Here is a 25,644-nt window from a genome sequence, read left to right on the forward strand (position 1 = left end):
GCCCCCGCCGCCAACATGGCCGCGCCCAGCCGGCCGTGGCGCTGCCTCCTCCCGCTGCTGCTGCTGGCAGTGCGAGTGGGAACGGGAACGGGAACGGGAACGGCGGCGGCCGCCGGGACCCCCGGCACCGCGGGCTGCGGCTGCGGCGCCGACCGGGCCGCCGGGGACGGGCGGGAGGCGGCGGCGCGGCGCTACTCGGCGGCGGCGGGCAGCGGGCGGAGCGCCGGGCGCGGGCCGGTGAGCGGCGGGGCTCCCACCACCCGAGGGACCGGGCCGGGCCGTGGGGCGGCCCCGGCGGAGCACGGCCTCCTCCGGGATAACGCAACAGCCGGGGAACTGCTGCGGGGAAACTTAAGTTAAATTATAGGCGGGTGGGCCGGACCCCTGAGGAACTGGGCCTGGGCGCGGGTGCTGCTTCTGGCCCCATCTCGCTCTTGCCTCGCGGAGAGAGCAGGAAAAATGAGGGACTTCCTCTCCTGCTGCCTCTGTTGTGATGCTGGGGAGCTGCGTCAGCTTGGAAAAACCTGTGTGCAACAGGCAGTGTGGGAACCCGCTTCACAAATTGGAGAATAGTTGGAGAGTTTGAATTGAGTGATCCCCGTTGTGCTGGGGATCCATGTCACCGATGGATTTTTTGTGTGACAAACCTGGGCAGTTCACTGTGGGTCTGGAGGATGAAAATAACCTCTGACCCTCTGTGCAGCTGGCAGCTCCAGCAGTAGGTAATGAAAGCTAATTCCTGCTGGTTTAAGTTGTGCTCACAGCATAACTTGATGATGCTCAGCTAGAAAAGATCTTTACCAGCTGAGAACTGAGAGAAGAATTGGCCTCTGCATCACCCACAAACAGGTTTATTTATTTCCAGCATGGTTTTAGAACTGGGGAGCCAGCAAGAGTTAATTTGGCACATGGTTTTAGCCCAGTGAGCTCTGAGCCTGGCTTGGAAACCTCTTCAGGGAGATGTTTCAGCTCCTGAGGGTTGAGGAGAGATTAGGAGGGAGGAAGTGGTGCAACTTTGCACCACTTTGTCATTTCCTAAGTCCTAAAAAATGTAAGCAAGTTTATCCTGAAGCTCTTTTATGGAGTCAGTTTCAGACAGTCTGTAAGAGCTCTGATTCTCCTCAGTGGAGAAAGTTACGAGGACACAGCCAGCCTCAGATGTGGGTAGCCTGAAGGAGAAGCTGTTTGTAGCACTTTTTACGGGCCAGTTACAAGTGTGTGAATTTTAGGTGTTGCTGGGAGAGCTCCAAGCAGAAGAGATCTACAGTGGAGAAGAAACACGGAAATGGGATGAGTAAGGTGATGCCAAATACTCACTCCCCTGCCCTGAAGAGCCAGGAGAGGTGCTGGGAACTCATTTTCTGCTCCTTTGCTGCCCTGGCAGTGGTGTAACTGCAGGAAGAACAGCAAAGTTCTTTGCTGAAGAAACGTGAAACGTGGCATGTTTCTCCTCACGAGAGCACAAGCATGACCCAGAGTTCATGTCAGAATTGGGGATTTGTTCCCAACTGCAGTTCTGCTTGCTGTTTCCCCAAATGGGCTGGGCAAAGTGCTGTTTCAAAATCACCTGCACAGATGAGGAGCAGGAGGAGTAAAAGCAGTGAAACGGAGATTTTTAGAGTTAGGTTAACAAAATGAATTAAGCATTTATAATTTGGCTTGTAGAGTTATGTGTTGAATTTTAACCTTTTACTTAAGCAACCTCTGCCTGGTACAAAGGGCATAGGAAAATGCAAATTTCTAGAGCTTCTTGCATAAAGAACAATACCAGAAGAGGCAAAGAACCCAGGTAAAGAAGCTCCTCTGTCTCCAAGCTTATCAAGACTGACAGATGTACTCAGATAAGCACCAAAGGACCAAAAGCGCAAAGGGGGAAAGTTCTAAAGTTCAGCCATGAGGAAGACCACAATCTTCAGCCTCAGGACCACCAAGAGACCCCCGTACGACCACCACAGCAAACCAGGCGTGCCCAGAAGGGCGTGGACTGATTTAACATGAGAGGCGAGGACAGGCGGGGCCAGGGGTTGAACAGGCATGAAAAAGTTGTGCAGTGTATTGCATATGGAACAGCTTTGGGAATAAAGGTGTGGGTCAGACTGAGGCTCGGGGCACAAGTTTTGGAGAGCTCTCACCTGTGCTGGGTGCTGACATAGAGACCCACTTCATAACTACCCCAGGTTATGGAGTCGATTTATTTATCCCGCGTATCGCTTCAGCAGCCTCAGTGGCTCACTGTGCCTCCCCTCTGGGGTGTTTGCTGTGCAGATGGTGCTGATCCCGGGAGGGGTGTTCACCATGGGCACCCAGGAGCCTGAGATCCAGCAGGATGGAGAGGGCCCTGCCCGCAGAGTCCGCCTGGGCAGCTTCCTCATGGACCAGTACGAGGTCAGCAACCAGGACTTCGAGAGCTTTGTCAGTGCCACGGGCTACGTCACTGAGGTGAGGCACCAGGGCTCCTCTCAGCTGGAAAATCCCAGCTGGAAAGCATTGGCTGCTCACAATACCTGTCTGGGATTTGCACACTCCAGTATTTCTGAGGGAGGTGGTGGGGAGGAGGAATTGTCTGGCCTTGCTGTGGCTGAAAGGACAGTCAGGTGTTGTTGTTGTTGTTGTGTTTAATAATTGCCACCTGAACTCACATCTGTCCTGCAGCCTGGGTGATGCCAGCAGGTCTCTGCAGGGCTTTTTGGGGTGGTTTCCCTGGGGTTTTTTGATGTTTGGGTCCTGGAGCTCTTGGTGCCAGTACAACCAGGTTAGATTTTCCTTGTCTTAGAGAAACCTGGAGAAGGGATTTAACAAACTGAGATGGACTCTGCAGGCTGGCTCAGCACAGCTCCTTGCTGGTGACAGAGAGCCCTGTGCCTAAGGAGGAGACAACAGCAACTGCACTGATAATTGTGTGCCTGTTGCTGGGAACAATGGACTAAGAATATGTTGAGGTTGCTCCCAGAAAGGAGCCACCTGTGCCTGGAGCTCAGATCCCTCCTGACAGCTGACTGTTCCTACACAGCTTTGACAAAGCCCTGACAGCCCTTTTAGGCAAATGAAAGCCTGAGTAATGAGCAGGTCTCAAAGGAGGCACTTTGCTGAATTCACTTGATCAACTGGTTCTCATTTGGAAGGCAGGATCCTCTGGCTGGATGAAGAGCTTCTTTTGTCTACTAGTTCTGTTTCTTAGCTTGATAATTATGAAAAAAGGTGGTTAAACTATTTTGAGTTGGAACAAAACTTGCTTGTAGCAAACAGCAGCTGGGATGAGCACGTGGGTGGTGGGTTCAGTGTGGCATCACAGAATATCCTCAGCTGGAAGGGACCACAGGGGTCATCAACCCTCTGCACAGACACCCTAGGAGTCCCACCCTGTGCCTGAGAGCGTTATCCAAAAATTCCTGGAGCCCTGGCAGGTAGAACTGCATCACATGGGGCCTGTGGCAGACTCCATGGCTCAGCTGCTGTCATTGAGTGCTCCACTTACACCTCCTCCCTCTTTTTTTCTCTTGGTATAATGTGCTGGGATTGGTGGAAATTATTTGTATTTTTTATTCTTTTGGATTGTTATAATGCTAGATAGGAGGATTGAGTTACTTTTAGCTCTTTATTGTTGTAGCTTTATTGTTGTAGCAGCAATTTAAAACATGGTACCAGTGAGGATGGAGCAGTAAGTGACAAGGCTCAAATATTTTATTGTATTTCCCTAAGGAAAAATAAGAGGAATGAAACATGCCCTTTGATATTAGACTGATGACTGTAGCATTTGAAAGCAGTTGGGACAATCAGAACTGCATTTTTAATTAATAAAATAAAAACATGTGCAGAAGCTCAGTGAGCTGCCATCTGCCCAGTGGCTGCTGAACAAAAACAACATCCAGAGGAAAAAATCATTTCTTTTCTGTTCCAAAACAGCTTCCTTGAAAGAGAACTCAAATTCACTATTAGAATTTGTTTGGTCAAAGGTCGGACTTGATGGTCTTGGAGGTTTTTTCCACCTTAATGGTTCTCTGAATTTTCTTATCCTTGATAAAACGAAGCTGTAAATGTTGAGTGTGGTTCCAAGAATAGCATTCCTTTGATGACATAATGCTTGAATCCTTTGTTCTTTCCACAGGCAGAGAAGTTTGGTGACTCTTTTGTGTTTGAGGGGATGCTGAGTGAAGCAGTGAAGGCTGACATCCACCAAGCAGTGAGTAGCACAGCAGGGGGAAACTCCCTGAGCAATCCCTGGGCTCTGCTGGCAATCACAGCAGGGAAAACTGAACTCTGTGATGTCCCCAAAACCAGGTGCAAAAATGGGGATTATGGAAAAGTGTTTGGCCAGGAATCATGGGCTGAAGTGGGGAGGATTTGCAATCTGTTCTCTGTCTTTTTTCTTTAAAAAAACAATTAAAAGCATCAATTCCTGATGAGGAAAAATTGGTATCAACCCCTTGCTACCTGAGAAGTTCAGGCTGAGTCTGTAAGATCCTTATGTTGTGAATGGCTGGAGTTTATGATGTTTCCTCCTCTCTAGAGGATCCTGTGTTCATTTGCTGCTTTTCCAGCTCCCCTCATCCCCCTGGGCGTCCTGGGAGGGGCAGTGCTGACCCCTCTGGAGCTGATCCAGTTTTCCTGTTGAGTGAAAGTGAATATTGGTCTAAAAAGAAAGAAAGTTCTGTAATAAATCTTCCCTGCCCTGCCTTTCCTTTTTTTTTTTTGTTGTGAATGTGTTGCTGAGCCTTCCTCAGGCTTCATTTGCCTCCTCCTTAACAGGTCAGGTGCTCTTTGCAGCTCTTGGCAGATAAGCAGATATCCTGTCATCTCCTGGATGAGTTGATCTGCTCTGAGCACAGGTTTGGACAAAATCACCTCCTGAGTCCCCTCCTGTCAGAATTATCCTCAGCTCTGATGGGGCACAGCTTGATTTTTGTGTTCAAGGGGCAGCCTGAGAGATGTGAGGTTTCAGGAAGCCCTGTGTGAGTGTGTGCTCTGAGGGACTGGCAAAGAACGTGGGATTTGGGTTCCTGCTGCCAGGGAAGGAAGATTACAAGTGCAGTTTGTAATCTTTTAATTCAGGACTAGCATTTGTGCACTGGGAGAGATAAGGCTAAATTGCAGTTCCCACCACTAGCATAACTGATGCTAAATCCATCCATGGATTTGTTCTGCCTTCATAAAAATAATAAAAAAATACAAATTAAAGAAAAAAATGAATGGCTCATCCCATCTTCCCAACAGTCAACATTGAAGAAATTCCTTTTCCTGTGTAGCTCTGTGTTGCAGAAATCCCTAAATCAGTTTCTGTGTTTTAAAACAAACAAAGAAACCCCAAGAATGCTGCTGTAAGCTCAGCCTTGGCAATTTTGTAAACAGAGTGTTGGGAGCCACTTTCCTGAGCGTGTCAGCCAAATTTCCAAGTGTTGGCTGCAGTGCTCACAGGACAAGTGTTATGCCAGAGGCCTGGGATGGAGCCCAAACTGGTCTTTTTTGGCTGCTGCTTTATGAAGGTTTTCTGGAGTTGTTGAAAGTAAACTTGCTGTTAAAAGTCTTTTCAAACCTTCTTCAATCATAACAATCGGATGAATAGCAGAAATAAGATATAAATATTGGTGTGTTACTGGCACTGAAAATCCTCCAACCAACCAGTGGGAGAAAGGATTGTGGTTTTCCTGTGCCTCGGGGGCTCAGGGGTGTTTTGACAAGGATTTTCTCCAGGTGAAGCACAGGGATGTGAAATGTGAATGTGAATATAGGGGAAGAGCAACAGGAATGTAAATTTTTAAAGCAGTATTTCACATGCTGTGGAATAACTGGGGAAAGGTGAAAGTGGAGGTACCAAACAAAATAATTTATAAATGATGAGCTGGGTGTGTCTCTTGGGGGTTTTGCTCTGTTTGGCCACTGTGTCTTCTCCAGTTCTCAGAGCAGATTTATCAGAGCCTCAAAGCCACTGGCTGAGGGCAGAGCTGGGGCTGGTGGCAGCTCTGAGCAGTGACCCAGCTGAGCTCACAGGGTGATTGTTGGAGCTCTGGGTGTGCCTTTCCTGGAGCTGAGGTGGGCTCCCAGATAGCCACTGACAGGAATGTGGGCTGGCCTCAGCCTCTGGAAGGGAAGCACTAAAAAGGGGTGTAGCAGCCAAGCATGGAATTGTTGCAGATTTCTGGGAACTCAGGCTTTAGTTTTGGACTCCAAGTTTTTGGTGGTCACGTGGCAGAGGGAGGATTTAGTGCTGTGCCAGATGAGGGTGTTGCTGATGGAGCAGGGGAGGGCTCCTTCAAATGGAAAAGGATTTTGTAGGATGAGGGGGAAGGCCCTTTGAAGCTGAAATTATTTGTGTGGGCTTAAAAAATTATAAGCGTTTCACATCTTAAGTTTTTCACATGCAGCCTGGAGAGGAGAAGGCTCTGGATAGACCTTGGAGCCCACTCCTGGGCCTAAAGGGGCTCTAGAAGAGGGGGAAGAGGACTTTGGAAAGGGCCAGGACAAGGGGAATGGCTTCCCACTGCCAGAGGGCAGGGCTGGATGGGATATTGGGCAGGAATTGTTCCCTGGCAGGGTGGGCAGGCCCTGGCACAGGTGCCCAGAGCAGCTGGGGCTGCCCCTGGATCCCTGGCAGTGCCCAAGGCCAGGCTGGACACTGGGGCTGGGAGCACCTGGGGCAGTGGGAGGTGTCCCTGCCATGGCAGGGGTGGCTCTGGAGGGGCTTTAGGGTCCCTTCCAACCCAAACCATTCCATAATTGCATTTTATTCTGCTCTTGCCAAGCCCTGCAGGAGTGTCCTTGCTGTCCAGGTACCATGGAGAAGGGAACCAGGATGGCACAACAGGAGTGCAGCCTCAGTCTTTGCTCACTGGAGAGTAGTGGGGACATTGTTATTCTTGGCTTGTGGAAGCAGAAGCTCCCAGAAAAATTAATTTTTGCTTCAACACCAGATAAATTCTGCACTGAAGAGCCTGAGAGCATACAAATGTGTGTGCTGCCTTTGTCTGTGAGGGTATGGAATTTTGGGTCTGGAATGCAGTGGAATTGGCTCACTGGCAGCTCAAGCAAACACTGAGTTCTGGCCAATCCAGAACTGTGGGATGCTACTTTCATCCCTGCTTGTATGGAAATCTCTGCAATTTGGAGCTGTGCAATTTGCCTATTTCACAATCACCCCAAACTGAAACATTCTGCATTTCAGCTGAACATCTCAAGCTGAGAGGAGCCCTGGCTGCAGGTGGGACAGCAGTGCCAGTGTGGGCAGGGTGAGCTGTTCTTGCAGCCCCCAGTGCTTCAGCTACTCCCTGCAAGGAGCTGGAAGATGGAGCTGTTGAACTGTTCCTCTGTGGGCTTTTGTGCTCTACTCCCACTGCTGGGATAAAGAAGGATGGGCAGGAATTCTCCCTGGGAATTGCCAGGAACATTAGCCCGTGGTTATCAGAGCTGCAGGGTAAAGCAGGGCATGGTTTGTGCCTCAGGATAAATCTGTGCACATCCTTTCCTTACAGCTCATGTGCACTTGGTTATTGGAAAAAATGACCAGTTGGAGTGCAGATTGGGATGTTGGCTGGAAATTAGACTTCCAGAGGTGTCTGCCTTCACCAGGAGTATCAGTTCCTCAAAAGAAGCTTCTTCTGATTCCAAAACTTGCACTTAATGAATCTGACTGGATTTTAGCATCACGTATTTGTGGTTGTTTTTTTTGGAGGATTGACAGGGCTGTGAAGTTTTACCCTGTCTGAACTGAAGTTCAGTGACCTTTCCTTATGCAAAGAAAAGGTCCCTTCATAAAAGTGCTTGTTTCCAATCAAGTCTGAAATATTTTTGCAGTTGATGACTTATAAAGCAAAATCAAATATATGTTAAAGCTGCTGCCTTTCCTTGGTGTGCAGTTTCAAACTGCTGTAAAATACTGGATTTTAAGGCAGATAATATTCAATATTAAACAAACCCCCTTGTTGCTTCCGTTCCTGAGCTCGTGAGGGAGGCCATTAACATTAGAAATTAAGAGTGAGAACAGATTCTTCTGTAATTAGAGCTTTGGGGGAGCTGGGACTTTTAATTGATAGAATAAATAGCATGGGAATTGCAGGAGCTGGCAAAATCAGGTATTCACAGAATCCCAGGCTGGCTGGGCTTGGAAGGGACCTCCTGAGATGCTCTAGTCCAGCCCCTGATGCAGGTGTGAGCTACCTGCTGGACAAACCCTCTGCTACCTGTGAGTTTGGGGTTGTGTGGGGCAGGATTTCCCAGTCCTGGCTCAGTCCTTGTCCATAATTACAGCAGGTTTGTTCTCTGTGGGGACAATGAAGTGGATCCATTGCACAGTAATTATTTTTATTTTTTAAACTTCTCACACTACTAAAAAAGTTCCATTTTCTGTCTGCCTCCTTCTTCAGTAGTTCATTAATCAGTGCTCAAGGTTTAGGATCTGGCTTAGAGGAGGAAGAACTGTCAGAGATTTATGTGTATCTGCCTTACATGGATAAAATAAAACCTCATCCAAAAATTACGTTCTTTACTGAATAACAAATTTTTTCTCATGTCCTACCAATGTTAGCAAGATACTTTTTCATATTAAAGATGTACAGAGCTCAACACCATCTGATTGAAACAAGTGGTAACCTATTAAGTGAGCTTCTGAACTGGAGTGTTTTTTTTTTAAGAACCCACCACTTAATAAATGATTCTTAAAGTGGTTTCCAGACTTGGGCTGCTTTTCACTCAAAATCTCTTTTCACACAGTTAATTCTGAAGTTCTTAATCTGCAGTCACTTTTGGTTTTTTTTCCAGCTGTTTATCCTGATCTGGTGTAAGGCTTTGAAAATATTTTATTAAAATAGCATTAGAATGCTGTAGCACAAAAAAAAGCTGATGTTTGGTGCTGTATGACTGGACAGCAGCATGAATTTGTCATCATCTTGTGGGCCTGCCTTAAGGTTAAGATCCACAGCTTTGTTATTTCAGGGGACTTGCTACTTGATGGAAATGCTGGAGCACGAGCCAAGATGAGCTACTCTGTTGAGTTTATTTTTGGTAGTTTTTCGGGTACATAAATCTGATTTGAATTTGAGATTTGCTCAAGTCAGGGTTGTTTTTCTCGAACGTGGCCTGTGACATGTTAGTGCAAGACAAATAAATGCTTTTATGGCTATGGGCTGAGTGGCTTTGGGGTGGTTTTTAGGGGTATTTTTAGGTGGTTTTTAGGGGTTGCTGCAGCGTCAGCAACAGGGTAATGCTGACAAAAACTCACATGGTGATGATCCCCACTCTTAATTTTTTTTTTCTACATAGATTTAGGAAGGAATTTTCTTCAAGGTAATTGTGAAGTAGTTTAAAAATCTTGACATTGTGAGGTAATGGAGCAATTAAAGCTGGGCTGTCCCAGCCTGCTTGGAAAGGAGAATGGAATACTTAGGAGGAGAGTTTTCTGCGGGCTGTTAGTGGGAGTTCAGGCTCCAGCTCTGCAAATTGCTCCGCCCCAGTGCAAAGCTCGTGGGCTGGAATTAATTGTTCGAGCTCTTCCCAGTGTAAGCACACTGGGCTCTGTTTTCACAGTTCTCTGGGTCTGTAAGAAGCAGAAGAGGGAGTTGTTAAGGTTTAATCCTGGAGGGGAGAGCTGGATAATCCCCGTTTCCAGCTGGATCAGACCAAATCAAGCCTTTGTGCATCTGCTTTGCTCCGGGAAGCGTTTCCCTGTGCACGAGGGTGTGAGGATTGCAGGACAGGTGTGGGTAACCTGGCACAGGTGACATGCTGCAAGAATTAACCAAAAGGAAGGGGATTGTCCTCTGATTTGAGATCTGTCCAGCAGCATCTGCTGCTGTTTGGACAGCAGGAATCTGTTGCCAGTGCACAGAACATGTTTCGGAGGGAAGCAGAACGTGAAGTGTTATGAAAGTAACTAAGCTCATTATTGGCAAGGGAGGACTTGGCTGTATTAACTGTGATTTTGTAATATCTCTGTCTAATTAGCTCTTCTCCTAATTAGATTTAGGACAATTAAAAGCTTTAAAGACTTGTGAGAAGTTCTGGGAGAGAACTGTGGATTTCAGGTAGGAGATTTCTGGAAGGAGCAGCTCGGGGTGTGTTCACCGGAGCCAGGGGCTGCCTTAGATGAGTCTCCAGGTCATTCTTGCAGGCTCTTGGTGCTCTCCCCGTTATCCCTGTCCCAGCACTGCACGTGTGACTGCTCTGGGTGCTCTGCAGAGCCTGGCAGCCATTTGGTGCTCAGCTCAGCAGAGCCACAACTGGGAGGTGTGCACATGCAGTGCTTTCCTGTGGAGAGACATTTTTTCTTGGGTTAAAATAAACCAGCCTGATTGAAAGCATCTGCTTTTTCTTTTGCATCACAAAAATGTTTTCCAAAATTAAAGTCGTCTAAAGTGTAAATCTTTGCAGTCTCCTGCAGAGATGTTTTTATCCAAAACCCAGCAGTTTAATTTACAAAAATATGTTGTGCTTAGAAACTGTCGAAATCTTTCTTGTGATCTTTCAGATTTTAGCTTTAGCAAGTGGTTCTGCTGCTCTTTTATTTTCCTTAAATAGCTGTAAAATGCTAATTTTGGATTTCTGTCCTATTTTCAGTATAGTTTAAAGGTCAAACCTTAATATGGGCAAAGAATTGGTTAAATGGGACTAGTTTTAAACCTCTTGACTGTTGTATCAGTTTAGCAGCCCCGTCACTCTGAAGTTTTAGTGCTGAGAGAGTTGGGCAGGGTATCTGCAGGAGGGTCTCATTTTGGGGTTTGGATGCTCAGTAACAGAGCTGTAATTCCCTGTGAGAGATCAGATATTCCTCATGCTTTTTGCCAAGGGTGGTGGCTCTGCCTGGGGTGAGAATGTCCTTTGTTAGACACCGAGCCAGAACTGGGGTTGGCATTGTTGGCACTGTGCTTGTCGTGCTGGGGAGGGCAGAGAGGGTCTGTAAAAGCTGTCATTGCCTGGGGGGTCCCACTGAGGGGGACAGCAGAGGACAGAATGTCTGGGTCACCAGCAGGCTGCTGGGATCATCTTTGTTTCTTTGGTGCTTAAGACTCGGGTGATCCCTTTGGAAGGGAGGGTGTCCACACCATGTGTGAGCACCTTCCCAGCCTGGAGGAGTCCTGCAGCCTCCTCAGGCATTTCACAGCCTTTCCCCAGGGCTCCCAAAAGCTCTGGGCTCTGCAGCTGTGCTGGAGCAACAGCTCTGCAGGCTCTAGTCCAGGACTGCTGTTGATTTCCAGGGAGCTTTTAGATTCCCAGATGTGCTGTAGGCAAAATCTGTGTGTGCTGAGAGGGAAGGAGGGAAAGGCTGTCAGGAGTGTCAGAGCACAGCCTGCTGAGGTGCTCTAAACACAGGACAGTGTCTGTTTGGGTGCTTGCTACTGAAATATCCGAGTGAGTGATTTGCTGTATAGCCTGGACCAGAGTTTTCTTGACAATTTATGTGTGACATGGATCAACTTTTCTCCCACACACATGAAATTACATGTTCTGTTGAAGGATGCAGCTTCCCCCTAGAAGCTGCTGCTAAAATTGTTTGACCAGACTGATTCTGGGTCTCCTCAATACCAGCTTGCAGTGACTTTTTGGACTTTGCTCTGAAGCTTTGGTGAGTTAAAGGTAACACTCTTGGCACCTTTCCTACCTCTGTGGATAACATTTGACAAAGTCAGTCTAGGGCTAACCAGCCTGTCGTTTACCTCCTAAAGCATTCCAGGCTTATTTCCTCTGATTTTTGTTCTTTATGGTTGTTATCTCTGTAATAGGAGTATTTTGGAAGCTGCTGGAATAAACCCACTGCTGATGGGTGGCATAAATGTTCCTTTCTTTGCCTCAGTGAAGGCCCCATTATTAAAATAAGTATTTCTAAGTGAATATGAATCAGAACAGTTAAGCATTGCTTTGAAGCAAGCCTTATAGAAGAAATCCTTAAAGAATGTTTTCCAGGAAAAACTCCTTGGCATCAAAGCACCAAATTTGGAACTTCTGGTTTGAGAGAACTACTCAATGTCTGCATTGCTGCAGATGATTTTGGCTGTGTGATGTTTCCCAGCAAACCAGCTGGGGAAAAAAAAAGAGAAAGGCTCCACGCCTCACTTCCCTTGTGTGGTTCTTCTGTCTCCACCTTCTGGAAGCTGAGAGCAAATAATTTAAAATCAGCTGAGTGGGTTAATGACCTGAAAGCAAGTGTGTTGCAAGATGAGTGTTTGACCCCCAGCTACAGGGCATCATCAGGGGGTTATTTCAGTGATGTCAAAACACTGTGTCCAGGGAGCAAATAATTAGGGTGAAAATGCTCTTTAGGCCAAAATAGTTTTTTTTTTTTTTTCCTCTCTGGAGGTTGTATCAGACTGAAGTCAGCCAGGAGGTGGAATTCACACAGGCACAGACTGGTTTGGGTTGGAAGGGATCTGGTGGCTTTTCAGAAAATCCCTTAGCTGGGAATTGAAGTGTCCTTCCCTGCTGCTCTTGTCCTTTTTCAGGTGGCAGCTGCTCCCTGGTGGTTGCCTGTGAAAGGAGCCAGCTGGAGGCACCCTGAGGGCCCAGACTCCAGCATCTCCAGCAGGTGAGCCATGAGCACCCATTCCATCATAAAACACATCAAAAACCAGGGCATACCCCTGGGGATCCCACCTGGAATGGGGCTGCAGGAAAGGGCTTTTATTTAGTCACCTGTTTGCTGCTGCTGCTTCTGGGACTGGTTTCCCACCTCCTGATGTGTTCCATGGCCATGGTCAGTGATGGAGTCACAAAGGTCTGATTGAGCCTCAGAGTTGTTCATTTTTGTGTGCCAGCAGTGAAACACAGCAGATCTTCCCAGGGTCACAGACTCCAGACCTGGCTTTGGAGAGGAGGAACCAATCCTCACTGTGTGCACACTCCAGGAGTCTGGGTAGTGTGAACTCTTCCATGTGGGATTTGGAAGTCTCTTTCTCTGGCAACAGAAGACTGAGGAGTTGTGTGCATTTTTTACTGTGTTCTATGAAAAATCAGTTGTGACTATCTAGAACCTCTGAATGCTTTGAAAACTCTGCTTTTTCTTACAGTTAGTGCCACGCTTTGCCTGCACAAACCCTGGAACTTGCTGACCCTTGTCTTCATACAATTGCTTTCCCTTCTGAAGAGGGATGAATTTTAGGCCTAGAAAATCAAATTACTCTCTTCATTTGGGACCTCTAACATTGCAACTGCTCCTCTGACTAGGCAGGTGTCAGTGAAGTTGGCACTTTATCAGCTAGTGAAAGTTTAACAGCATTTTGAAATCAAATCAGACTCTCTAGCCTAGATCTAGTAGGTTTTTGAGTCCTCTAAGGACAGGACTTTGTTAGTGCACCATCATCTGATGGCTGAAGTGCTCAGTAACGAGTTATCTGCTCTCTAAGGGCAAGGGAAGAATTATCTGAGGCAAAAATAGAGATAATAGCTGGAGGCATTGTTAGGGGGAGCCAGGAATTGAGGTCAGAGCCAGCAGACAGGAGCTGGAAACCTGCCATGAAATTCTGGGCTGGTGCAGACCTGGCCTGGCACAGCTGCTGGGAACCTGCCACGGGGACGTGGCCCCATGGCTTAACAGGGAAACCTTGGATTCTTCAATGGGGCAGGAAAGAGAAGTTTATAGGAAGTTCCTCCCTCTCCTGAACCCTCAGCTCTGGGAGCATCTTGATCTGTTGGAGGCTTGGATGGGGAGGATCCTTCTGCAAGAATGCCTGGGCATTTTTTTTTCTGTCTTTTTCTGGAAAACGAGACAAGGATTTTAATGTCAGTCCTGGAACCAAACCCCATTAAAGACGGGAGCTCTTGTGTAAGCTGTGGACTGCTTAAAGCACCTGAGGAAAATCACTTCCCAGCTAAATTCCTCCAGTGTGCTGGACAGGGTGCTGCAAAGCTGATAGCGTTGGTGAGGCTCTTCTCATGTCAGCTCTCCCTCAAAGCTCCACAGCTGACAGCAAGGACAGGACCCAGGGCAGGAGAGGAGCCACAGGGGAGGGAAGAACAGTCACCATTAAATGGCCATGGGCATGTTCCTGTTGAGAATCCTGCCTTCTGGCTGAGATGGCCCTTGCCAGGCTGGTTTGATGCCAGATGCCCTGTGCCAGGCTGGTTTGATGCCAGATGCCCTGTGCCAGGCTGGTTGATGCCCTGTGCCAGGCTGGTTGATGCCAGATGCCCTGTGCAAGATGCCCTGTGCCAGGCTGGTTTGATGCCAGATGCCCTGTGCCAGGCTGGTTTGATGCCCTGTGCCAGGCTGGTTTGAAGCCAGATGCCCTGTGCCAGGCTGGTTTGATGCCCTGTGCCAGGCTGGTTTGATGCCCTGTGCCAGGCTGGTTTGAAGCCAGATGCCCTGTGCCAGGCTGGTTTGATGCCCTGTGCCAGGCTGGTTTGATGCCCTGTGCCAGGCTGGTTTGATGCCAGATGCCCTGTGCCAGGCTGGTTTGATGCCAGATGCCCTGTGCAAGGCTGGTTTGATGCCCTGTGCCAGGCTGGTTTGAAGCCAGATGCCCTGTGCCAGGCTGGTTTGAAGCCAGATGCCCTGTGCCAGGCTGGTTTGATGCCCTGTGCCGGGCTGGTTTGATGCCCTGTGCCAGGCTGGTTTGATGCCAGATGCCCTGTGCCAGGCTGGTTTGAAGCCAGATGCCCTGTGCCAGGCTGGTTTGAAGCCAGATGCCCTGTGCCAGGCTGGTTTGATGCCCTGTGCCAGGCTGGTTTGATGCCAGATGCCCTGTGCCAGGCTGGTTTGATGCCCTGTGCCAGGCTGGTTTGATGCCAGATGCCCTGTGCCAGGCTGGTTTGATGCCCTGTGCCAGGCTGGTTTGGCAGTGGTGATGCTGCAGGTGCTCAGTGCTTTCCTTTGGCTCTGCAATCACCCAGGTTCCCCCAGGGCAGGGTATGGACAATTCTCTGCTGCCTCCTGTGTGCTGCACTTGAGAAACCACAAACCATAAATAACTGGAGAGCTGGAGGTGGCAGCAACACGAGACAAACAGAAGTTAATTATTTTCTCCTCCTGTTTCCCTCTGATGGCTGCATTTCCTTTCCAGCATTTTGCTGCCTTTCCTTAAGTAACTGCTTTCCTGCGAAGTCACCTGGTGCAGCTGTAACTCCTGTGTGCCCCTGTCTGGGTGTCACATTGTGCTGTGCAGCCCTGAGCCTGCCTGGTGCCCTGAGGCAGCCTGTCCTGTTGATTTTGTTCCCAGAATGGACCATCCAGTCCTTCATGTTTCCTGGAATGATGCCGTGGCCTTCTGCGCGTGGGCAGGGAAGCGGTTACCCACGGAGGCTGAGTGGGAGTACAGCTGCAGAGGGGGCCTGGAGAACAGGTACCTGTCCCAGGGGACTCCCTGAGCAGGGGCTGGGAACACAGGCAGGGCTGGTGAGGGATTTGTTACCCCCAGAACTGCTCTGCAGCCAGGCTGGGGGGGCTCACCTGGGGAGGAGAAGCTCCAGGGAGAGCTCAGAGCCCCTGCCAGGGCCTGAAGGGGCTCCAGGAGAGCTGGAGAGGGACTGGGGACAAGGGATGGAGGGACAGGACACAGGGAATGGCCTTATGAAGAAAGAAGGTCATTTTAGATTCGATATTAGGAAGAAATTCCTCCCTGGAAGGGTGGGCAGCCCTGGCACAGGTGCCCAGAGCAGCTGGGGCTGCCCCTGGATCCCTGGCAGTGCCCAAGGCCAGGCTGGACACTGGGGTTGGAGCAGCCTGGGACAGTGGGAGGTGTCCCTGCCATGGCAGGGGTGGCTCTGGGTGGGATTTAAGGTCTCTCCCAACCCAAACCAGTCTGGGATTCTGTATAACTGACTTTTAATTAACAGTGTTTGACAGCTGCTCTGTTTGTCTTTCTTCAGGCTTTTCCCATGGGGCAACAAATTGCAGCCCAAAGGGCAACACTATGCCAATATCTGGCAGGGAGAATTCCCCACCAACAACACAGCAGAGGATGGGTACAAGGGCACTGCACCTGTAAGTGTGGCTCAAAGACAATCCAGCATGTGGAAATGATCTTAATCTTCTCAACATTAAGTTCTGTCTTCAGGAGGATGAGCCCTGTGCTCTTTCATTTTAGATTTTAAGTTGCATTACATTTCACTGCAGGCTTGAGCATTATCAAGGGACTCTTTTACAAGCTAATTGAAAAGTAAAGATTACTTTCATTTTAACTTCTAGTTCCTCTCAAACTGACCTCTCTTCCCCCTTCCCAGTCAGTTTGTAGTCAGAAGCTGAAGTACTTTCTGCCTGCACTTCTGACCTCGCAGTTTTGTGAACTCAAAAATCACACAATAATTTAAAAGAAATTAAACTTCCACTTTTTGGGGAAAGGTTGATCCTGTCTAGTTTAACAACCAGAGTGGAGTTTTAAAGGCAATCAAGAATGTGAATGAATTATTTAATGGTAGTTGAGTAAATCCAAAAGTTTCATCAGAAGAGGAGTCTGCACAGGCAAGAGCTGGCAGCCACCTTGGCTTTTCCTTGGTGGGAGGAGAATCTGGGCCAAGTCTCTAATGCCAGGTGTGTCTGCTGGTCAAACAGTGCCTCTCTGGAGAAGCTCAGTCTCCAAAACCATCCAGGAATGCTGTGTCACACTGGAACAGGGTGCTGAGGACACAGAGGCGACCACAGCCTTCCATCCTGTTTGATTTACACGCAGGATGTAGAAGTGTCCCAGGTCTGCCCTGCTGATCTGGTGCCTGATTTTGAGGTCCCTCAAAGTGCACCTTGAGCAGACTCAGGGCTGTTTGGTGTGCTGACAGAGCTGTGTTCCCTGTCCTGTGCAGGTCTCTGCCTTTCCCCCCAATGCTTACGGCCTCTACAACATGGTGGGGAACGCCTGGGAGTGGACGTCGGACTGGTGGGCTGTGCACCACTCCCCCCAGGAGCTTCACAACCCTGTGAGTGTTTGCTTGGCACCGTGGACAGAATCCCCTCTGTGACCAGGGTCTCCTTGCTGTTGGAAAACTTCCTGTTCTGTGCTCCTGGGGTGGGGGTTTGGGAGCATCGTGGCACAGCTCATCCACGCTGGAATTGCAGTGCTCTGGTGCAGTTTTTGTGTTGTTTGGTTAGTTATCCACACATGGTTAGCCATTGAATGCTTCCAAACTGGCCTCATATTACAGAAAACAAGAATTTATGGAATGACTTCCTTAAAAAATGGAAAGTTTTCAGTTCATTTATGTTGCTACAAGCTGTAGTTATTTTCCCTCTCCCAGGCAGAGAACAAACCATCATGAATTATCTTTCTGGCTTCTGGTAGCTTGTTTTAAACTGAACATGTGATAAAACTGAGTTTTAGGAGAAGTCACCAGGCTCTGAGAGGTGAATGTTTCTTTTCCTTTGTGGCAGGCAGATGGAGGTTCCTGCAGAGTGAGGGGTCACTGATGCTCTGTCTCAGCAGATTCCAGTTCCAGTGTTAGATCTGCTCCTCTCCCAGTTATCCAGGATGAGTCAATCCCATGATTTATGAATACAAGTAAGGCCACATAGTTTGTTGCTCAAACCCCCACCAAATACAGTGGTTTTTATTTGCTAACAACTTACAAAGCACTTTCAGGTTTATTTTTACTCCTGGTAATTCCTTGTGAAGGCAAGACAATCAATTAAGGAACCCCCACAACAATCTGTGTGCAGAACTCCATCCATTCCTTGTAACCAATCCCCAGCATAGCCCAGATCTCTTCAGTGCTAGAAAGCTGCTTTGAAGATTTTGGGCGTTAAACTAAATATGTTAAAAAACTTTGCCTGTGCTCTGACCCTCTGGAAGAATTCAGAGTCTTCTCAGCCCAGAGAACACATCCTATATTTAGGTTACACTGCCTCGTGCTCTGCAGAGACTGAAGAGCTGGGCTCTGATAGCTCTGGTGTTAATCAGTTCTAATGTCTCAGAAGATAACTGCAGCCTGGCTATTTTGGGACACCTTTTCACAGGAGGAGATGCAGTTTCCTTACCCATTTAACCAGAAAAACCCTTTGGAATTCACTTTAAAGTGCTCTGCCTCAGACACTGGATTCTGACAATGAGTTTGCCTATGAAAAACCCCTAAAAGCTTCATTGTTAACACCTGGTTTTTAAATACTTCCTGCAGTGTCTGGGCTTAAAACTTCAGCAAATTCATGGAATTGAACAGAGCAAAATTCACAGGATAATTGTTCCCCACCATCACCTGAATCCAGCAGGGAAGTGCTGCTGCCTTGGCATCATCAACACCAGAATGTCTCAAATAAATAATTATAATGAAGGTGCCTCACTGCAGTAACAGAATCCCAGAATGGTTTGGGTTAAATCCCACCCAGTGCCACCCCTGCCATGGCAGGGACACCTCCCACTGTCCCAGGCTGCTCCAGCCCCAGAGTCCAGCCTGGCCTTGGGCACTGCCAGGGGTCCAGGGGCAGCCCCAGCTGTGCCAGGGCTGCCCACCCTCCCAGGGAACAATTTCCTCCCTAAAAATGTAACTGATCCTTTAGCAGAGAGAGCCAAGTGTGTGTGTGAGGTCCATCAAACCACAGTCCCTTTAGGGGTTATTTTGTGGTGCCTTCTGGCTCTGATTTTTTGGTATGAGCTGCAGTTCTCTGTTTGAAAACTGATTTCTCTCAAAACAGAGTAACCATGTGGCTGTGCACTGAAAATCACCGTGCACCATCAGAAAGCATTTGTTCGATGTAATGAAAGAAATACAACTTTATTTTCATTAACAAAAAAAAATTCTTTTTTTTTTTTAGTAACTTTTAAAGGAACAATCCTACTTTTATGAGCTTTGGCAATGGAATGCACAAGCACTTATGTAATCAGACTGGAATATGGCTATTGCAGTATTGTAGTACAGAATAACCTTGTTAATTTACAGTAAACTCTGGGGTTTAAATCTGGGATCAAGGTCTGGACAGCTCTGGCCCTTTGCACCAATGTCCTTCCCCTTCAGTACCAGCTGGTGCAGTTCTCCAGGTCAGGCCATAGAACAATGGTGCTTGATAGAACAGAGATTTGCTTGTTTTAATCAAATGTGACCTTAATTGCTGGGCTGTGATTAGCTTTTATGAGGGGAAGCACAGCCAAGGCAGTTTCCTTCATCTATAAGTGAGATATGTGCACAAGCAAATATTAACACTGCAAACACTGATGATGTCTGTTGGTTTTGTGATTCTCTGACATCTTTGCCAATTGTTTTATGATTTTAAATCAGTGATTTTAAATAAGAGAACGATGTTTTGTAATTGAACAGATTTATGGAGGACACTACAGCAGATTTCTGCATGTGTGAAGTGTTTTGGGGCTGTAATTCTCCTTCAGAGGCTGTGGTGGTCAATTCAAGTTGTTTTTTTTTTTTCTGTTACCACACAACCTTTGATGCTCAGTTTTTGCCTGGTGGAAGATCTTTGTAGTTAATAAAAAGATGCACTTATGAGCCTTTGGTTCACACACTGCTCAGTACAGCTCAGCCCTTTGTAATTGCTGACCCATGGCAGATTTAGGGCTTTCTAACCCTAACCAAAAATGTTCTCTTCATTTAAAGAAGTGTCTTTGGAGCCAGTTGCACAGATTGCTGCTCAGCCCTGCAGCATTTAGGGGAAATCCTGCTCCACAGCCCCATTGTTCTGCTTTGTCTTGTTCCCATGGAACCTTTTTTTAGGTCCATTTTCTCCTGGCTTCCCTTAAAATGAGATTACCAGGCTGGGTGATGACTGTGCTGGTTAGAGGCTTATCTCAGAGCAGGGACTGTGCATGCAGGTGTTGTGGGGACAATTTCCAGAGGCCTCGCAGTGGGAGCAGGGCTGTGCTGTGGAGGAGCACCCAGGCTTGGAAAGAGCAGATGCTGCCTCAGGGTGTGGCTTTCCTTGAGTTTTTGTGTGCCATTAAATGCCAAATTCTTTTTCACAGGTATAAATTTTGGCAATAAACGTGAAGCTGCTGCAATTTGAGTGGTGAACTTTCACACAAAGCTGTCAAAGTCAGGGGGTGCAGGCAGGAGCTTATAGAGTACCAACATCAACTCTCGAGGTTTTCTGACAGTCCCTGGGATTTATGTTCAGTTACAAATGCTCTTCTGGGGTAGATTCTTCTAAAACATCACCCCTGGTAATGCAGACCTGGGTGGGAGACCACTGTAGCCCTTGAGAAGGGTAGGAGGGTGGGATCCATGCCAGGTGTGACCAGGGTGGTCACTGAGGAAAGCTGGAGCTCATTTCCTTCCTGGTAAAATCCTCTTTAGAAACTTCCCTGTCACCAGGCATTATCAGTGGGCAGCACCTGGAATGTTCAATATTTGCAGCAGTGGGGAGGGAGCACACCTGCAAATCCTCTAGGGCGGAATTATTTCAAGCTGGTTCAGACACCACTGACATCTGTGTCTGCAATGTTTATGATTGCTCCTTCTGCAGCTCCTTACTCCCTGTAATCAGCAGTTATTCCCTGAGTACTGACCAGTGTCCTCCTCTCCCCAGAAAGGGCCCTCCTCGGGCACGGACAGAGTGAAGAAGGGTGGATCCTACATGTGCCATAAGGTACTGTCCTCTTCTCATGTTCCTCCTCCCTCTGAAAGCACTTGACCATGATCCTCTGACAGAGTTTCCTGGCAGCCTGTCAAGGGATTTCATGGGATTTATGAAGAGCAACACCTGATGTTCCTAAGGACCTCTTTTTGCTTAGCTTGGAATTAAAACAAGTAAGTTTTTGTAATCACTATGGGTTTTAGATGCAGAACTTAAAATTGATGGAGGCTTCTAATGGTGTTTTCATCATAGAGCTTGAGTGATACTTGTCAGAGTAGAAAGTATGGATGTGACTTTGTTTTTTAAGTTTTAGAATGGCTTTTGATCCAGAAAGGATATGGAGCTCTGAGTAATCTGGCCTAGGGAAAGGTGTTCCTCCCCAGGGCAGGGAGTTGGGAGCTTTAAGGGCCCTTCAATCCCAAATCCTTTTATAATTCCACGGTTGGATGGTATCAGGTGTTTGCAGAGCTGGCTGGGAGATGAAGTGTTTCAGCTGAGTTGGTGGCATACCTGAAAATCCTTCAGAACTGCCAGCATGTCACCACAGAGTGATGGCTGTTCATGACACAAAATGGTATTTTAAACTCTGCTCATGCAGTGCTGAAAAGCCCTCATTGTACATCTCCTGTTTCATTAAAGCTGTCCTGTTCTTCCCTTGCAAAGCCTGTGGCTGGCAAATCACTCTCATAATTAGATTAAATTTTCTGCAGTGAGATCCCATTTTCTACACTGATTTCCTTCTTAGGTGAAATCAATGTCAGATGTTAATTAGCAGTTTTGATTAAATTAACACTGGAATAGGCTCTTCAGTGATGAATAACATGACCCATTTTGAAGGTTTGTGAAGATTCTAGTCTGCCCTAGTCTTTTTTTGTAGGTGATAAAACTAGGCTGTGTATCAAGACAAAACCAGTGACTACTGTTAGTACAAGGGCTCTTTGTCTGCTCAGACTGATCTTTGTGTGCTGGTGCTCTTCTCCCTCTCAGAGCTGACAGAGCCTGAAGTTGCACCTTTTTCCATCCCATCCCAAAAGTCTGGCACCTCATTCAAGGAAATGTTTCCAGGCAGGTGCCAGTGCCTGTCCATTCCAGTGGGGCATTAGCACATGGATACACAGCTCAGCCTCTGAGGGGAGGCTGAATGGTTCTTCTGGCTTTTTCCCAGAGCAGGAGAGATTCTTGGCTGACACTTTACAGACACTTTGCTATTCAGTCTAGTTTTTGTGTCAGCTGGTGTCTGTGTAGGCTTCCCTCATTTCTAACACAGCGATTTCCATCCGTAGCACTTCATCGATTTGTCCCACAGCGATGGCAACGTTTTGCTGTATTAATCTAACTAATTAATCTATTAATCTAACAAGCTGTTGCCTGAGGAGCCCCAGCTGTGCTAAGAAGTTCCTTTTCTGTGTTGCTGTGCAGTCCTACTGCTACAGGTACCGCTGTGCAGCTCGGAGCCAGAACACCCCCGACAGCTCCGCGTCCAACCTGGGCTTCCGCTGCGCCGCCGACACCGCCCCGGGGCCACGCTGAGCCACGCTGACAGGGCACGTTCCTCGGGCACAGGAAGGGCTGCATCCCACCCCAGGGAGAACAGACCTGAGCAGTGGCCCTTGCTGATGACACACAGTGGAAAAACCTTGCTCGAAGTTCCTGCTGAGGGAAGAAAAACCAGCACCACTCAACTGCGCTTGGAGAACCTTTGTGCTCACGAGCAATCTGGCCTGGATTTAAAGCCTGACCAGGGTGTTTTGGATTCAGCTGGAACAAAACTGAGCAGAAACATGCCAATCATGTTTTTAAAGGTTACTTAATCCCAGAATTAGGCTGGAAAAAACCTTCAGAATTATTGCGTTTAACCCTTAACTGATCACCACCTTGTCAACTACAACAGCTCCTCTTTAGACAAGATCTTTATTAATTACTTTTATTTATGTAGAGCTTCTACATTCAAATGCAATTATCAAAGACTTCATAAACTTCTAGACAGCTTTAAAAGAAATTCTAAGCAGTTAGGAAATTCTAGGCAGCTCTGAGAGACAATGAAGGAGTCAAGAGTGAGGGCTGGGAGATGACAGCTCTCCCCACAGCTTGCCCTCTGTTACATTCCACTTGCAGTGAAAATCATGTCCAGAAATGGGCTTCTCCTGGGGAGATATTTGCTGCTCTTTAGGAAGTGCCTTCTGCAGCTGAGGGTGATGATCCTCAGGGTGATGATGATTAGAAATCTTTTCATATTTGAATAAAATATCAAGCATTTGTTTATGCCAAAGACTTTTATTGATGGAAAAACAGAATTTCCTTTGACTTTCTTGGATGCAGTGTAGGCTTATCTTAGGGACTTGGAAAATGCAAATCTGGCCTCATTAGAAGCTAATGAATGATTCCACTTGAATAAAAGTCATGGAAGTGATGGCAGATGGAACTGTGAGCCCTAAGGCCTAATAGGGTAAATTTCTGAACTGTTTTGTTGAAAATAAAATTCCTCACTGAAAAGGAGAGGAATTTTAACAAGTGAGAAGGGAAATGGGAACAATTGAAAACAACCTCATTTTGGGATCTGCATGCAACAGTGGATTCACAAAAGCCTTGGCACTGATGCTGGTCCTTGCCAGTGTTGTCTGTGCTGTAGATAATTTGGGTTTGAGTTTAATGCAAATCCATCACGTGGCAGCTCCTTCTGCAGTGGTTCCATGTTGAAAAGATGGCACAGGAGAATGCCTGGGCAGGCCTTCACCAAACACCAGCCTCCAGTGGGATCCAGGTAAGCCCAGCAAGCAGAAAGATCTATCCCAGGACACAGCATGACGTGGCACAATATTGAGATATTGACAATCATTATTGCACTCAGAGGAGACAGGAGGAGGGAGGATGAAAGGAAGCCCAGAGCCTTTTGAGCTGTTTGACTGGATTCACTGTGGAAGAACACACTGAGCTGTGAGGGGCAGACTGGGGCTCTGAAGCTGAAAGGAGTCTGAAGGAGAAAGTGAACAGAAATTCAGTAGATACAACAAAGAGTCTATTTCTTTCCTAGTTTCTTGACTAGGAAAGAAATAAGGGATTTTTTTTTTTAGTAGGATTTTGGTCCACTCCCCCAGGCAGCTGCAGTGCCAAGGCATGGTGGAGTATAGTGCTGTATGGAAAAAGGCCACTAATAACTGTCAGGATAATTTAGAACTCAATTAACAATTATTTCGTTTTTGCAAGGCCTTCAGTGTGGCTGTTTTGAGCAGTCCAACACTGTTCCTCTGTTCTGAGCTGGGGAGTTTGCTCTGAGCAGATAACTGGGATCAGGTCACTCCCAGGAGCTGCAGCACTGGCCTGGGCTGAGGGCTTGGATTGCAGGGACAGAGGGCTCAGCTGTGCTCCTGCTGTAGGGCTGTGATCAAGGACCAGATACTGCTAAAGGTGGCTGGATTTTTTTTAATCTGCACTTCCTTAACTACTCAAAATCATGCCAAGTGCATACTCATAACAGGAAGGTAACAAACTGTGCTGTCATCCTGAAAATGAGGAGTGCAGATGCTGTAACACTTCATCTTGAAACTTTTCTCAGGAGGGAAAGAGGAAGTGGAGTGGATAATCTGCTCCCGGCCCTGTGGTCTGGAAGTAGCTGGTGTGATGCCTTTTCAGGGAGAAAACCAGATAAAACTCTCAAGAGACCTTGCAGTCCAGGCTGTGCCCTGGAATCCTGTGCATTCCAGGGTACAGGATCCAGGGAATTTCTCTCCTGTAACAGCAGGAACCCTAAGAGGCAAGAACTGAAGTTAATGTCCACTCAGCCTGTAAACTACTTCTGACAAGCAGCTGAAATCCTTTGGAAGGTTTCTGCACTGACAGAAATGACACTTAATGATTAACCCGAGGAGAAATCACGTGGAAATGTTTATCTTAACATAAACCCACAGCTGTGTCTAAACCCCAACAGCAGCAGGAAGGCACTTTAATGGGAGAGGTTAACACTGCATGGTATGAAGGAAGCAAACACCGAGTAGGATTTTGTTTAGTAAATAGCAAAATGTCCTTTATCCCTGGTCAGTATCAGGTTAATCAAAATGGTTTGGGTTGGAAGGGACCTTAAAAAGCTCATCTTGTTCCAACCCCCCTCCCCAGAGCAGGGGACCTTCAATTCATTCAAAGCTACATCCTTGAATTATTCTGATCATATTTCAATAGGAAAGTAAATCTCCCAATGAGTACTGAAATATTGGTACTCATTACTGCTCTTTGAGAGGGGACAGGATTACAGAGAGCTCCCAGTTTTTAGCTGTTTGTCTGGATTCCTTGTGAAAGAGCACACTGAGTTGGGAGTGACAGCTCAGTCCTTCAGTGGCACCAATCTTTCAGGTTCAAATCCAAGTTGTCTGTAATTTAAAAATGATGTTACTGATCACCTGCAGAACAGCTGATCCCCATGAGATGTACTCCCTTGTGCGTGTTATTTCAAAGGGTATGGAAACAGGTAAAGATCCAGCTGTCCAGAGCAAATAATGGAGGGTTTGTGCTGCTGATGGCACAGTGTGACATGAATAAAAAACTGAATTGCAGTTTATCCATCTTAAATATCAAAACCAGCTTATGTGAAGCTGCCTTAACTTGATCTTTGCAGAAAGGAAGTGAAGGAACATGCAGTTCAGAATGTACCTGTGTGGCAGTGCATCCCTGGGGGAAGGAGGTGCTCAGAAAAGCCCTGGACACCTGTTAGAGCCGGACAGGGATGATGCAAAGATAATGGAAAGGCCAGGCCTTGCTTAATGCTGCCTGGCCCTGGAGTAGTGAAAACGTGGATCAGTTAGCAGCTGAAAGGACCCTCGTGCATCTGTCAGCTGTCCAGCACAGAACACAAATCTGTTGTTGTTCAGATGCACTTCTGTACTTCTACTTTCAGCAGGCTGTCAGCATCGTCCTGCTTCATGCTGCAGGGGCTGTGTTTGCTTCCTGAGCATGTACTGGGCAGTAACAAATGTGCTGCTTGTTGTGATTGCAGAGATCTGATGGGAGCAGCCTCGAGGCTGAGGAGATTAAAAAAGATGGGATGCTGTGCTCCTCAGAGACTGCTGTCCTGAACCGCTTCAGCAAAGCTGAATGGGAGTGAAAGAGCCAGTCAGTCACAGCTGCTTTGGGCATGCAGCTACATGGGACACACCAAGTATTAAAGCTACTCTTTCCTTTTACATCAATAATTAGTAGTTAGTATGCTTTGTGGAACAACAAAAAAAAATTACAGCAAG

The 25,644-nt window shown here is 47.3% G+C and overlaps 1 protein-coding gene across 2 annotated transcripts; it reads left to right on the forward strand.

The window, feature by feature from the left end:
- SUMF1 (sulfatase modifying factor 1) lies at positions 1-22,678 on the forward strand. Of its 2 annotated transcripts, none has more exons than XR_008432968.1 (9): positions 1-237; positions 2,266-2,439; positions 4,106-4,180; positions 12,423-12,505; positions 15,135-15,257; positions 15,784-15,898; positions 16,711-16,824; positions 17,276-17,402; positions 20,369-20,434. XR_008432968.1 is itself a non-coding variant. In XM_053953612.1 (9 exons), exons 1-9 carry the CDS (start codon positions 16-18, stop codon positions 21,944-21,946), a joined length of 1,077 nt encoding a protein of 358 aa, XP_053809587.1. In that variant the 5' UTR covers positions 1-15; the 3' UTR covers positions 21,947-22,678. The 2 variants fall into 2 exon arrangements, 1 of the variants encoding a protein (XP_053809587.1); XM_053953612.1 differs by lacking the exon at positions 17,276-17,402 and adding an exon at positions 21,836-22,678 and having other exon boundaries at positions 20,369-20,428.
- The last annotated feature ends 2,966 nt before the right edge of the window (positions 22,679-25,644 follow it).

The sequence above is a fragment of the Vidua chalybeata genome, chromosome 12 (assembly GCF_026979565.1).
Source record: "Vidua chalybeata isolate OUT-0048 chromosome 12, bVidCha1 merged haplotype, whole genome shotgun sequence".
Classification (NCBI taxonomy): domain Eukaryota; kingdom Metazoa; phylum Chordata; class Aves; order Passeriformes; family Viduidae; genus Vidua; species Vidua chalybeata.